Here is a 15,748-nt window from a genome sequence, read left to right as displayed (position 1 = left end):
AAAGCTGTGGTTTTTCATTATATCAGCGTCTGAAATTTTTTGCGTAACTATTATTGTATCATTTCTGCACTCGTTTGCAAGCAGAAAATCCAGAGTCAGAATTTCTCCACTATTTCTTCCGAGCACAGGATCTCTTGACTTTAGATTCTCTTCGCCTGTCCGAGCACAGACAGGTATATTAACTGTGATCTATCGCTTTACTTCTGAGTGCAGAAACTCTGACATTGGATTCTCTCTGGAGACTGCACCGAACCACAGTGATCCACCATAATAATAATAACAGGCTCTTATATAGCGCCCTTAACCCAGAGGGTCTCAAGGCGCTTGACAAACTAAAAACCAAAGTACAGCATAAAAATACCAGTATACTAAAGTCTACAATATACAGTCAAATGTTAGAATAAAACTACAGTTTGATTTAAAAACTAATATTATACAACAGGAATAGCAAATTAAAATGAAGACAAATAATACACAATAAAAGAGAACAGAGAGCAGAATGCCATATCAGCTGGATTAAATTGGTAATTTTGCAAACTTGCTAGTCTCATAATCAAATGATGAAACTGAAAACATGCTTAAAAATTATCAACAATGGATGTAATTCGAATGAACTTTGTAGCATATACATAGTAAATATTTAAATCAAATTTGCAAAAACAGGTCTCAAGTTCTGTCTTGAAAGTAGTTTAACCTTCAGATTGATTACCGTACTCACGCTTTATAAAAAAATTTTTTTTAAAGCTGCTGCGAGCCTGCATGCAGCCCACCCATTAAGTTTCAGGTTTACCAACCTCGACCTGTCAGATGCATTATTCATCCATGTAGCATACTGCATCACCTTCATTTTGTAAATATATAGGTCATTTAAGAGGTGGGTCTAACAATAGCTTAATGTACTTGATGGTATTGGTTATGTATGTAAGTCAGCAGGAAAATAAATCACTGTTTATAACACTGATTCAAGGGTATGATGATGACAATGCACAAGCCTGGTAAATACTCACTGTCAAAATATAATTTTAGGGCAATCATGTGCACACATATACACAAAATTATGATAAAGAGTTGAAGTTGAATAAAAGTTAAAAGTACAAAAAAATGAAGAAGCAACAATTAAACAAATTTAATAATAAATTGTCATTAATTAAATTTGCAAACAGGGGTCTCAAGTTTGGTCTCAAGTTCTGTCAAGTAGTATATAACCTTCAGATTTATTGCTCATGCAAGCCTGCATGCACCTCCGTTTCAGGTTTACCAACCTCGGCCTGTCAGGCGCATTATTCATCACATAGCATACTGCATCACCTTCATTTTGTAAATATATAGGTCATTTAAGAGGTGGGTCTAACAATAGCTTAATGTACTTGATGGTATTGGTTATGTATGTAAGTCAGCAGGAAAATAAATCACTGTTTATAACACTGATTCAAGGGTATGATGATGACAATGAACAAGCCTGGTAAATACTCACTGTCAAAATATAATTTTAGGGCAATCATACACACAAAATTATAATAAAGAGTTGAAGTTGAATAAAAGTTTTAAAAAATGAGGAAGCAATAATTACACAAATTTAATAATAAATTGTCATTAATTAAATGTTTTTAATGTTTTTTGATGTTTTTTGTTTGGTAATGATAGACCAAGGAAATAGGGAGACACATGCTTCAAACACATGCAGACCAATTCGGCGGTTAGGCTAAAAAGCCATATTGTATGATTTCCGTCAAATCTTAAATTTGTTATTTTTTACCCAAAATGCTGAAATAATAAATTTACAGTCAGGAAAGGGATTTGTCCATTTAAAGCCCAAATAACAAGGTAAAATTAAAGAAATTCGCTCCCTATTTTGGCCATTTATTGTGAAGTTCTATCGGGGACTTCATGTCTGAATACGACATTAACGTATGTCTGATGTTGCTCTGTTAACCTACATTTGTACAAACTCATAAATTTGGCTGATTCCATTGGAATATGTGTAAATATAATAAACTGGCCTATAGCAAATATCAGGTTTGAAAAACATGAACAAATTCATATTATAAGATCATCAGGGGTGGACAAAATATAGTCTTCAACTAGATATCCAATGTGGCCCGCAAAACATTTTCAATTTCATTAACTTCGCAACAACAAGAATGAACTCATGAGTTAAAAAAAATAATAAAATTTCAGGTACTTATAGCCACTCGATCTGCAACCCACCAAACATTCTGAAATAAATCAAAAACAAGACTTAACCCTACAAGCAAAGGCCATCAATCTGATACCCAACCCAATTCTTAAATCCTCATTTCGTATCCCCTCATTTACAAACTACAATTTTAGTGAAATTCTAAGCCTAGTTAGCAGCATTGATTGATCAATATGAAGCAACATAAAAGAACCCATGTTTGTCAGCAGGTGGATATGTTGTTATGCACCATCTCCATTGACTCAAAGGCTTGAGGGAACACGGTACACTTCCACAGATAAAAGAACTATAAATCATAAGCTTAGGGATTTCATCTGACACATCACACATCCTTGTGCTCTCTTTTTCACATTTTCTTCTTACTTTATATAGATTGAATTTTTTTGTGACTCTTTACAATGTGATTATTGGTAAGATAATCTATTTTTAGACTGAATAATGTTTCATCAAAGTGTCTGATAGGTAATTCTGTTAGACACTCAAGATACCAAAGTCTGAAGTGAATGGGTACAGATATTAGGCTAAACTGAAAATGATGAGTAAGATTGAAAATGGTAGAGTTGATATGAGTACAGCATTTGCACAAATTTCTTAATTTACCCATGAATATAGCCAAATGTTACTTCGCCTTCAATATGAAACAACAATTTCAATGTTTTCAGACCTTTTAAAAAAAATTTGTATTTTTTTATTTTGAGCATATTCCTTTCATCATTTCCTTAAAAGTATATGTTTGTACACTTAATTTAGTTGCTTTAATTCGTTTAGCAAAAATATTGTCAAATTTATATTTCTTTCTTGTACACCAGAACAAAATTACAACACAGTGGCCTATGGAGCAGTGTAATACACATGATCATGAATGAACTTTAAAATTTTTGGAATAAGGATATCTACTGAAAAATGTCATAAAATGGGATAGGATCACAAAATATTCTTTTATCTGCAAAAATCCAATATGTAGCCAGAGGTTTCCATTGGTATAAAAATCTCATCTTTTTGAAAAGTGGGGAAATACCCCTTTAAAAGTTATAGCGAAAAGCCACACATTATCCTGCATGCAGATCCTTAAAACTTCTTTAGTTTAATTGTGATTGGGTAAAACAGAAAAATATTAAAAATACCTGTGACAATGATGTCTCATTTCATGGCAATAACCTGATGATGATGATGATTAATTCTTATCCTAATTTTGGTCTCCCCACAGAACAATAATGTTATAATTTACTATGCTCGTAACTTTGTGAACCTATACTCCCATCAATATCATTTCCTTCTCAAAGATCACCAATAATTGGCTACATTTCCTGAACATTTTTGAAACTTCATTAAAAACAAACAGAGAAATGAAAAGCGGGGCATAGCAGGCGAATGATTTATTGGATTGTACCCATTGTCGTACCCTTAGGCCTATTCCGTCTTGATTTCCGACGGTATGTTAAAACCTAATTTCAGAGGGATTAGAATGGGATGAAGGTGCGTTGCGATAAGGGAATGAATGGTATATAGACCAATCAAGGCAATATACCCGAATAGAAACTTGGTACGTGCATGGAACGACAAATTTGATACCGAATAGAACATTGCTCATTTAGCATTAGACAGGTAGGGGCTAGACTGAGTCACTTAATATCTAGGAAATTAACTAAAATGCTTGTCATCCATTGCCATCTGTCTAGATTGTAGATTGAGATGGGGAAATAGAAAGACAAACGTTAAGTTAAGTGGATTGAACTTGGCCGACTTATGTCTGTGTGGGGGTGGGTGTGTACTGTACACTAGTGCCCATGTTGTGTACATAGGTAATTGCTGTCAAATGATGATATTACAACCACAGATCCATGTCCAAGGGTATGCCATCCATGTCCTCCTTACAGTGGACAAGAAATAATGTAAAAATGCATTGTGATCTCCATGTGTCCCGCACCGGATAGTAGAGAAAATGCACATTTCATTTGCCTGAAACTTGTACATGCTAAATTAAAGTTTGCAAGAAAAATGTTGGTTATAAGGTCCACAGTATGTTCAATCACTACAATACTATAGGGACATACCATCTGGACTAATTCAGTTGGTATGTCGTCCACAACTTGTACTAAAACAGATCTTTGTCAGGTGGGGTGGGTCTGAGAGAGAAAGGGGGATTGGGTGTTTGTAAAGTTCAAAAAAGCTCAAAATGTCAAAACAGGTAATTTGTGATGATCGATATAAAAGATAAAATTCGATGATTTTTGTAACACACTCTTTTTAATTCAAACCTACTGGCACACAGATTGTTCTTAATCATATTACAGTTGCGAATCACTATTAGGGCACATCCCTCCTCCCTCCTTCCCTCCCTCACTCACTCACTCCCTCCCTCTCTCCATCCCTCCCTCCCGCCCTCCCTACCCACCCCAATTCAGAGGCAAAATTTGACAAATATCCCCTTGAAAATATACTAAACAATGTCCAGGGCCCCTTCAATCAGACCCTCGATCAGTCCTCAAAATTAAACCCGAAAACATAACTAGCCATCCCCGGGAGCCATCCCACATGATGATCTGAAAGCACATAGCCATGCAGTTCTCTAGTTTCCTTCATGTGAACCCAATAGCACATAGAGTGTTGTTATTACAATCGTAGCGTAATACAACTCCTGCATCCTACCACATCTGCCACCGCAGTGTATCTAGCATTGAAAGACAACATTTCCTTTTGTTAACAAAAATGCCCTGATGCATCTCTTATGATCCTGAAAATTGAAAACAAAGTACGAGTGTTTAACTGGAGTGTAAATATGCTGATTGTATGTATGATTATTCAGGGTTAAAAAGACACACATATCCTGAATGTTTTGTGATGTGAAACTAAAATCTGATTACAGTTTTGTTTTTGAGATATTTAAGTCCTAAAAGAGGAAGTATTATCATGATATTGAAAATTGAAGGAGTTACTAGATAAGAATACGGCTATGAAAGATTTGTCAATGATCCAGAAGATTTTATGTGAGATCCACAAATAAATTAAATATGAAATGAAATAGTATATCACAACGGAAAGATCGGATATCAAACAGAAACTATTAATATAGTACGCTACATGCTTTCAGTAGCGTCCATAGGTTTTCAAAAGTGGGGGCCAAAGGACTTGATTCCCCAGACTGTTAACAAATGTTTGGTTCGTTCGCTATAATAGGAAAACTAGAATTTTCCTCTGCAGCGGTGTATATCCCCTGACTTTTTAGTAATCAGCCCCCTGCCCCCCTTTGTGCACTCTACTGTATGCTTTGATGGTTAAAATGTAAACTTACAATTTTACATTGAAATGGTTTTAATCTTTCATAACATTTGAAACCAATGCTCGGTCTTTTCTTGCAATTTCTTCAGGAATGTAGCATCACTATTTTCATTACCACTTAAAATATATATATACTCTAAACAGCTAAAGAAAAAGAAAGAAACTGGGCTTGTTTGACTAACTGTAAAAATACTTGAACATTACACAAATGTAGGACTTACTTCCAAACTTGTCAAAATGCAGACTTTATTTGTAATTAAAAGATGTCTGACTCTTGATTACTAAACTTCAAACTTGGTGTGTGTCTGTGAGAGTATTTTATTGTGCAAAGTCTTGTTCTACAAATAGCTAACTAACTTGCTTAAAAATGGGACTTATCTGGCACTATTATGTAAGATCATCATGATTCACAAAAGGAAAACAGTAAATGTGACACGATCTGGTCCATGGGGGCCAGAGGCGGCAAAATTTGAAACTGAGGTAAAGGTAAAAATATGGAGTAAAAAACAATAAAATACATAAGAAAATAGACATCAAAAACTTCAGTAACTTTAGAACCAAGTATGCTAGACCTTTGGTGTTTTCAGTAAATGATAGCCTATTGTATGTACTATAATGTAATAATTACAGTAACTCAATTTTCAAATATGCCTCCTTTAGCCCCCATTAACCAGATCGTGTCACAAATGAACAGACAAACTTTTTAACTGGATAAAAAAACCAACAAAAGAGATACAAAGTTGCAGGTGGAGTAAAATGCAAAAAAACTAAAATCATATAGGGATACGCATGAAGCTGCCAAACAGTGGAGATCTGTGGCCATACTTTTATGCAATGTATGTACATACTGTACTAGATGCACGGAGGAAAGAAATGTAGAGTATCAGAGAGAAACGCAAGTTGAAAAATCTGCCAAAAGCCCTTAGGCTAGGAGTATCACGGGGAAGGGTAAATCAACATAAGAGATTTATCAGGAGGGGATAAGTCATGCAGCATTTAGGGATTTAGAATCAAAGAAGTGGGCTTTCATATGTAGCATTATGTGGATATTTGCCAATTACTGTGATGTCAAACCATCTCAAGTGTAATGTTGTGTTAAACTTTTAACTTGTTTTGTTACAAATGTTTACTGCACTATCCTTCACTGTGAAAGGGTGATTATGAGGGGCAATGTTTTTTGAAGGGTTAAAAGTTCAACTGAGATGTAAACAGCTATAGGTTGTTGAATCTCAAAAGAGTGGAATTTCACCAGCACAGAATACAATTTCAGGGACAGCCTTTGGAGGAGAGCGAGAGCAATCACTTTCTACTGCTCTCCTTAAATCTGATATATAGGAGAGTGATCATCTCTCCTTAATTGACATTCTCTCCTTGCAATTCTATTGCTATTTAATGCAAATTCCAAAAGACAGTCCCTGCAATTTCACTCTTTTTTACTAATTTTCACTCAAAGAGTTTACCTATGGCTCTTATTGTGCTTTGTAATAAAGTTTTTTCATGTTTCACTTTTATTCAAATTATGTCAAATATGATTTTTCATTGCTACAATAAATCATCACTTAAAAGACCATAATAAATAAGATCAATAAAGTAAATCTGATTGATATCAAATGATTCTAACTTTTCTTTTTGTTTTATTCTTTTTCTATCTTTTGTTTTCTTTTTGTTGCCATTTTCGTTGATATTTCTTCATATAGATGTGGACGACTTTTTGTCAAACACATTGAAGAAGGAGAAACTGAAGAAGGACACTAACACCAGGAAGGAGGAGTTACTCAATGAACTCAATGCACTGCAGGATAAACTACCTCCTGAAAGGATCCCAGAGGAGGACGAAGAAATAGATGGTATGCATATTGCATGTAAATGTATTTAGTTTCCTTAAGTGATATCTTTTATGATGTCAGTGAATTGGGGAAGGTAAATAATGGGCTATTCCAGGTGAAATCCATACACCCCCCTATAGAAGACAGTTCTGTAATCTTCCACAGTGTGAATATCAAATGGGGTTACTTGAATGGGTGACTCCATCTACACTCCCTGTGTGGGAGATTAAGGTCATGTCTTTCATAGGGGTGTATGGATTTTAATGCTTGTTTTATCTTGAACTGAAGTTGGCATCAAACCATTACAAAGTTTGCAGTGTTCAAACATGTGCTATGTCTCTTACTAATACAAACAAAAGATACGAAGGTCGTAGCTTCAACAGAAGTGATTTTTTGATGCTGTTCTATAAACCTGTACTGTAAACTTTAAAAACTTAAGGTTTGATGTCATCTAGATGGTAATCTGTGACATCAAGCAGAGATCAGTGTAGCTGTGTTCTGCATTGCAGTGCTGTTCTTTCAAGTCATATGTCACAGTTGTGATACATTTGATAAAAATGTTGCAACTTGTTATGCAATCATAGCACAGTGTAATCACTGTAATGCATATGATACAACTGTGTCAAATCTTGATTTTGATGTCACAGATTCAGGAAGCCATTTTTCCACAGCATGCAATGGGAAAAGACAGAAGTGCAAGAAGAGGACAAGAAAAGCATGTTTATAAAGTCAAGGTTGTTGCATTGGAATGAATTCAAAGTCCTCGATCCGCAGCAATCTAAATACCGTAGAATTCCGTCTAGAAGCATATATGCCTCTAAACAAGGTTTTTTTTAACGAAAGATATGAAAGGCCAATACCCTTCTCAAAAACATTGCAATAGATTGGTCTTACAAATATACATATTTGTACAGCCGCCTTTATCAGTAATATAGTTGTTCAAACTCCAAATAACGTTTTTGTTGAGAGTGTCTGCCTCTTGTCTCTTGTGTCAAAAAAACCTCGTTTAGAGGCATATATATATGCATGTAGACGGAATTTTACGGTAGTGTGTATGAGTGTGATGATGCAGTTTGAATGTGGTGATGCAGAATTAGATCATGATATTCTTGCTCTTAGGTTTAACAATATAATTATGGCAAAATAATGGTTAAGTTAGGTAAAGAGGTTTGTTTCAAAATTTCCTCACAAATCTTGTAAATATTGGCTTTTTTTTCATTATTTGCAGCAAAATGTACAAAAAGTTTCCAAAATGTTTGAAAAATATTCTGATCGGAACTAGACCATGGGTGTAGTTTGAGGTCTCTTTGTTTTTGTTATGATGTGGTCAGTTTATGAATCCCAGACTGCAACCCCACCCAAACTGAATCCCGCCACCCAAGATCTGAATCCAGAGATAATGGTATCTCATTATAGCACTGGGTTCCAGAAACACTTGGAGATTCATTTTGAGTGGCTGTCTATGTGTTTTGTATGTAGTTTGGGAAGCAAAAATGTGTTGGATTTACACATTGCGATGCACTTTACTCATGTTTCTTTGAATTAGACAGCTGAAGTATTCAATGATCTAATCTATGTCAACATTATCACCCAACTCATGCGAATTATGAAATCTGCATTTAGCACCCTAGCTGCAGTGTTGCCAAACCTACCATTTGGTAGCTCATTTGGATGACTTTTAAAGATTTTCTGTGTGATTTTTTGCCATTTGTCCCATTTAGAAACCAATTACTGGTTACGACAAAATTTAGTGACTTTTCAATATTGGCTCCTGTGACTTCCAATAGTGTCCCGTGAGGAAAATTGAGCAACTTTTTGAATATTTGAACCGCAATTTGGCCGTAAAGTTTTGGCAAACCTGCCTAATGTTGTCATGTGTTGAATTTTAACATTTGTCAAAGTAGGAAATGATGTTATGGCATTTCCAGGGTAGTTGATCGGACAGCTGATGTCCTTGTCTGTAATGACACAATCCTTGGATGCTTCGATAAGACTACAGTACTGTCAAATATAGAATGCTCCCGCATGGTTACAATATATATTTTGAGCTAATAGGTCACAGTACTTGCATGGAGTATGTATATTTAATGTATAGAATCACATTTACGTGGGTGTAGCTTTGGCCAGGATATAAAAACAGTCCATTCACAGATCCAATGGCTCTATGGACCTGGGATTCAAGCTGCCACTGAGTTGCCAATAAAGACCATTCATATTTCAAAATGACTGCTGTACAATCATGTGTATGTGCATGGCCACAGTATGTTTTGAACCATGGTATCTTTTGCTTCAGAGTATAGGGTCGAAAGAACTATCCACTGATTAACACCTTCTGCCGGCCAATCTTTGGCTACTTACAAACTATGGGTTTAAAATACCTGTGGAAGCTAGTCATTGTCATCTCAAGTTAGCTCATTCAGTAAGGTGTTAGCTCTGGTGCATTGGTGTTTGACGATGTGCGTTCTAGCTTCACCAAATGGAAATTCCTCTGGGTATGGATGGAATTAACTGCTTATTATCATGTTTGCCAGTACAAGAACCCGGGGAGATGATGATCCTGGTTGCGATGGTTTATTGTGGTTTGTCTAGTGTGCGCTTCTTAGCTATATAAATCATTGTGGGTTTTTTTTTGTGTAGTCCTACTCTTGATACGTTTGCTACCCATAGCATTGGCCTTTTGATTACGCCATTAGTGTCATATTTATAAGCAATCAGTACTCACTTTAATTTTCTTTTGCCAATGCAATCCTTCATTTATAAGTTAATTGGATATTTATTACCTGTAACCTTCTTTTATTTCCTTCAAAGACGTCAAAAGTACATCCACTATTTGATACATTTATGCGATATAGTCCATTTCCTTGGAGGGTATTGGGGATGTCCAATAACACATATGAGTCACTTGTCTTAGCATGAGAAAGTTGCCCTACTTGGGCAGTAGCCGTGTTATTAATTGTCGTATGGTCATTTGCCAAGCGTGTACTTTATACCCTTGTCATGGTCTGTGGGTGGAAAATAAAATATGGGATTCTAGTGTGTGCCACTGCCAAGAGCATTATACCCAAAGAGGGATGATCAGTTTTCGCTGTTAAAAATCAAATTTTTTGATAATGTGCAGAGGAATTCAAAGAATTTGTCACTTTTTGATAGAAAGTAATTTTGACTCATGTCTGTGAGGCTGTTTTTAAAGGCCTCTGTTGTTTAATCTGGCTAAAAATACTTGACTCAATCAAGGATTCTTTTAGTCATTTTTGCCCCCTTTGCAGATAATATTTTATGGCAACCAGATCTGCAAAAGTAACCACACATGGGCACACTGTTTTTTCGGTGCTTGTCCTTTAACTTCAACTTTATTTTCATAATAAACACACAGACAAAATACTTACTAATTATGTTATAAAGAACGATTAATGATTATAGAGGGAATGATCGAAAGGCCATAAGGCTAGTATTGATCATCCCCTTTTATAAGACGATGGGAAAGAAATAAAAAAGCAAAATGAAAGACTATCACACAATGACACAAGACACTTAAAACTTTGACGTCATCAGGCTGACCTAGAGAATGCTCCCAACATGAATGAAGACAAAAACTCAGGATCAAAAGGAACTTGCCAGAGGGCACTTGTTCATGTAATTAGGGCTTATTAGTGAACATTCAAAAGAAGAAGTATTTAATTATAAAGCATGTTTTGAGATTTGTCTGATGCACGCTGCTTCATTCAAGCATTTAATTGAGAATATCTTCAATTGGCTGTGCAGGAACCTTTGCATTAAAATGAACTCATATCATAAATTGTACTCAGTCAATTATAGTTCCTGTTTTCATGATTGCTAATTACAAGAGGTAAAACATTCAAGTCAAATAGGTTTTGTATTAACCCCATGAGAACTACCCGCCGATTGGCCAAAATGAACATTGTGTCAAATTTTGAACCAATCAAGGAGGGTATTAGTAAGATCATCTGCAAATGCAAGTTTGACCATAAATAGTTTAAAGCCTAGTCATAATTGGCAAATGAAATGAGTATTTCAAGTTATCAACCAATCAGAAATGCTGTTAGATGACCAGTGGTGTCCAGGGGGTTAAGACTTAGAGTATGTCTGTCAAAGGATTGCTTTTATCTGGATTGCTCTTAAGTTTGGTTTTGGTAGGGATATGTCTTTGGGAATCTGAAAGTTGACAAATTGTTTTGAAATTTGGGTTCTGGTTATATGAAAAATTGTGGATAGTTTGGTGTTTTTTAGTTGCTGGTTTTTTCTGGGTTTTTTTGTTGTTGTTGTAAAAATGGCCCATACTAAAAAAGGGCCATTGTTATACCAGAGGGGCTGAGAGGGCGGTACATGTATAAATGTTACAACATGGATTACAGAGCAAAGAAGTTGTAAAAGTTATTTTTCATAGATTCACCAAATTATTAAAGGTGGGTACCATAGTGATAACTATTGCGTTCTCACTCAAAATAATCTCAAGATTGTTCTTGATTGTGTAACATGTGAGGTTGAGCAATGCGCATGAGATAAATCCTAAATACGTAAATCTTGTCACAAATAGATGGAAGGTGGCAACTATGATGATGATCCCAAATAGTTTCACCCCTGGGCCTCGATCATGGCATAGTTCACTAATGGGCTATTCCAAATGAAATCCATACACCCCCTAAGGAAGACATGACCTTAATCTCCCACACAGGGGTTGTAGATTTCTAATGGAGTCACCCGTTTAGGTAACTCCATTTGAAATTCACACTCCCTATGCAGAAGATTTACGTCACATCAGGGGGTGTATGGATATCAAGTGGAATAGCCCAGTGCACGTTGCCAATGTAATCTTACAATTTGAACTTCTGTAGTAATATTTGAGATTTTACACACAATTTCCGAGGTCATATACAATACAATACACACATATTGGAGGTTAAAGAACTTAGCCCTCTGAGTGATAATCTGTATAGCTTAATCCACAACCTGACATGCTAATCACAAGATCATAGGAGCTTAGTAGTAATGACATTTCAATGGAATCTAAACACTTGACGAGGAAGTTGAAATAATTTTAAGTTGTCTAAAACATTGCAGCAAACCTTCAGTGCTATCAATAACATATTTGATTTTGACTTCCTATGGGAATATAACCAAACAAGCCACCCATGTTTTCCAAATATTATAGTATTTCTGAAAAAAAAAGGTAAAAATCTGATAAAATTGAGGTAAAATTGTAGATATGATAAATGATTGTGGGTGAGACTGTTTAATTGCAACGTAGGTATGCCAATTAGTGAAATTACATGAAATTATGAAATAAGTATTAATACTAGGAAGCCCATGTGTGTGCTATCAATCCCATCAATTTCATTTAATTATGAATAAGACAGGTGGAAGCAAGAGTGTCATAGTCAGAGATGGTGTGAGATTTGTGTCTGCATAAAATGTCAATTAGAAAAAAAGGAGAATTCTACAAAATAAGGGGTTTTTTTTTTGGGTGGGGGGCAAACAAGCTATCTATTGTGTGTTGCACCCAAAAAGTATACACCATTGGTTAAAAAAGTTCAAATGTAAAAAATAAACTTTTGTCAAATCAACTTTTTGGCGCTTTCGTGTTAAAAACAGACACTATTAAACAGACACTATTAAAAATAAAAAAAGTAACCCCACCCCCACAAAATCCAACAACAACACCTTGCCTATACCCAGGGACTGCCTTTTCAGGAGAGCAAGAGCATTCGCTCTCTATATAGGAGTGTGAGTTTTAGCCCTCCTTAGTTGCCCATTATCTCCTTACATTCTGTTGTAAATGCTCTAAACTGCACTCCTTGAAGGCTCTAGAAGAGATATTTAATGCTCTCCTGCAAATTCCAAAAGACAATCCCTGTATACCCCTGATAGTTGGTAATTTGTTGTGTTTTTTGTTTAACCAGTTGGTACGACTGGACACACGCCCGAGACACACGCTTGGGTCCTGATGGGACCAAGCTCAAGCAGAATGCTCAAGCCAGGCTAAAAAGCTTATATAAGCATTGATAATTTTTCTGCATATCATTCTGGAAAAAACGGAGGTTAAGGCAAATAAGGCCCAAGAAGTAATTGAAAGTCATATGTTACAGACCATAACCAATTACATATTATATGGAGGTGAACATATCAATCCATTCAATGTAGGTTTCTGGAATGAACATGAGGAAAGTGACAATTTAAAAATATACAACAGGAAATTTAAAGTTTAGCTTGAGAAATGATCTGTTTTCCTCTGTTCACGCTAGTTGAGCTGGAAAAAATGTTACATATCTAAAAGTGCACTTGAATCAGATGACCTCAAACTTGGTTGAAGTCACTTATTGACACAAGCATCATTTGGAGGATTTGTACCATGTGTTATTTAAATTTTACAGTTTAACCAAATCTTACAGCCTGTTTGTGGACTGTTCTGACCAAATTTAGCAATGTACTTCCTTCTTTTTTCCTTTCTTCTGTTCCTTTCCTTCCTTGCTTGCTTGCTTCCTTTCTTTCTTTCATTCTTTGATTAATGTGTTCATTTGTTCTTTGCTTTTTCTTGGTTTCTTTATTATCCACTTTCTTGCTTGCCTTTTTAAAGATATGATTTGTTTTTTGCTTGCTCTCTTTCCTTAGACCCTTTCCTTTTCTTTCTTTCTTTCTTTCTTTCTTTCTTTCTTTCTTTCTTTCTTTCTTTCTTTCTTTCTTTCTTTCTTTCTTTCTTTCTTTCTTTCTTTCTTTCTTTCTTTCTTTCTTTCTTTCTTTCAACCTTTCTTTCAACCTTTCTTTCAACCTTTCTTTCAACCTTTCTTTCAACCTTTCTTTCAACCTTTCTTTCAACCTTTCTTTCAACCTTTCTTTCAACCTTTCTTTCAACCTTTCTTTCTTTCAACCTTTCTTTTTTCAATCTTTCTTTTTTCAATCTTTCTTTCTTTCTTTCGTTTTTTAAAACAAATTTACATCATTCATCAGTCTTCTAGACTCTTAGGTGAATATTCACAGGCTACAAACCCCTCAACTCCCTCATTGCTATGCTTGCATTCAGAAAGAAATTGTTTTTGATCTGATGCGGAACCATTTCCACCTCCATCTCACATACTTCTACATACCATTGTACATTAAATGGATGACAGTGCATTTGTATATTTCCAATTTTAACTAGTTACATCCATTAGAAGCTCCCCAATGTGCCAGATGATTCACAAGGCAATGCTGCCCACATAGAGAGAGGATTGCCAAATATTGTCAGTCCGTATCGCAGGACAAATCCCCGAAAAGTCACCCACTATTTATCTTAAATGGTGGTTTCTGTTGGATCGGAAACTACCTAAAATTTCCATGGCATATTACAAAAAGTTGCCACATTTTGCTCTCTGGCACTGGTTGCTATGGTACCGGAAAGCATTAAAATCATCAAAAGTCACCTAATTGGGCTCCCAAAGAGTTGGTTTGGCAACACTGCCCACATAATGACACAGACGCATGTTATTTGTTCTGTATTTGGCTGTATGATTAAAAGGCAATCGTATTAGAAATCATTGACAGATAGAGCATGATCTATCAGGAAACAGAATGAATCAAGGAATCAAGCGGTAATCGTGCAGATGTTTAGTTACTTCACGCTTCATTGAGTGCTTAGATCCTATGCTGGCGTGAATCCCAGATGTGATGATGAAAGTGCACCGTGGGGAATAAGTTATTTTTGATCGCGGAGTGTTTGATTAATTTTTGACAAATGAGTGCAATAAGTGATGGTTTGAAAGAGGTTTTTTACAATATGTTACATTCCTGCCATCTAAATTGTTATCAAATGTCTTTCTGGACAAACTTCACAAATGGTCATGCCTGTGCATGTGTATACTGCTTTACTCTTATTGCTGAAATTATTAACTGAATATGTATCTTGCAAAGTTTCAAAGTGTAATAAGGACAAAAATTTCATGCATTTGCAATGATTTCAGATGTTTATTAGATGATTTCACAAATCTTTGATGTAGTTCAGGATATGTTCAGATGATTGAAAAGTATGGTTCAGCATGGTTCTGGTTGTGTTGGCATCAGAAATGAATTGCTCCAGTTTAGTATTGGAATGTGTCATTTTGATAGAGTGCTCTTGATGCAGGTCAAATTTGAAGACTCTATGGTCCATATGCACAAAAGTTAGACCTGGTCTAAGTGGAATTTAGTTCCATCAAGAATGGTCCTTTACTATTATTTTCTTCCAATAGTAACTAGCAAATTCTAAAGATTTTAATGCAAAGTTCAAAAATAATACAAAATATCTCAAGCAAATGTAAAGGAAAATATCCTTTCTCCTAAGACTAAATTCCACTTAGACCAGGTCTAACTTTAGACCCGGTCTAACGTTAACTCTTTTGTGCATACCGATTTGATTGACTGATCTTGCTGCTTCAATTGCCAATCATTCTTGGTTCAAACCAAACCTGCATGTAAG

At 35.5% G+C, this 15,748-nt stretch overlaps 1 protein-coding gene across 1 annotated transcript in view; it reads left to right on the top strand.

The window, feature by feature from the left end:
• Positions 1-15,748, top strand: part of LOC140142828 (src kinase-associated phosphoprotein 2-B-like) — an 83,142-nt gene that overhangs the window by 750 nt on the left and 66,644 nt on the right. Inside the window, exon 2 of the mRNA XM_072164838.1 lies at positions 7,174-7,323. Coding sequence (XP_072020939.1) covers positions 7,174-7,323 — 150 coding nt within the window. The remainder of the gene's footprint in view (positions 1-7,173; positions 7,324-15,748) is intronic.

Source organism: Amphiura filiformis, chromosome 20, assembly GCF_039555335.1.
Source record: "Amphiura filiformis chromosome 20, Afil_fr2py, whole genome shotgun sequence".
Taxonomy (NCBI): Eukaryota; Metazoa; Echinodermata; class Ophiuroidea; order Amphilepidida; family Amphiuridae; genus Amphiura; species Amphiura filiformis.
The sequence above is the reverse complement of the archived record's forward strand: the minus strand, read 5'-3'. Positions and strand labels throughout refer to the sequence as shown.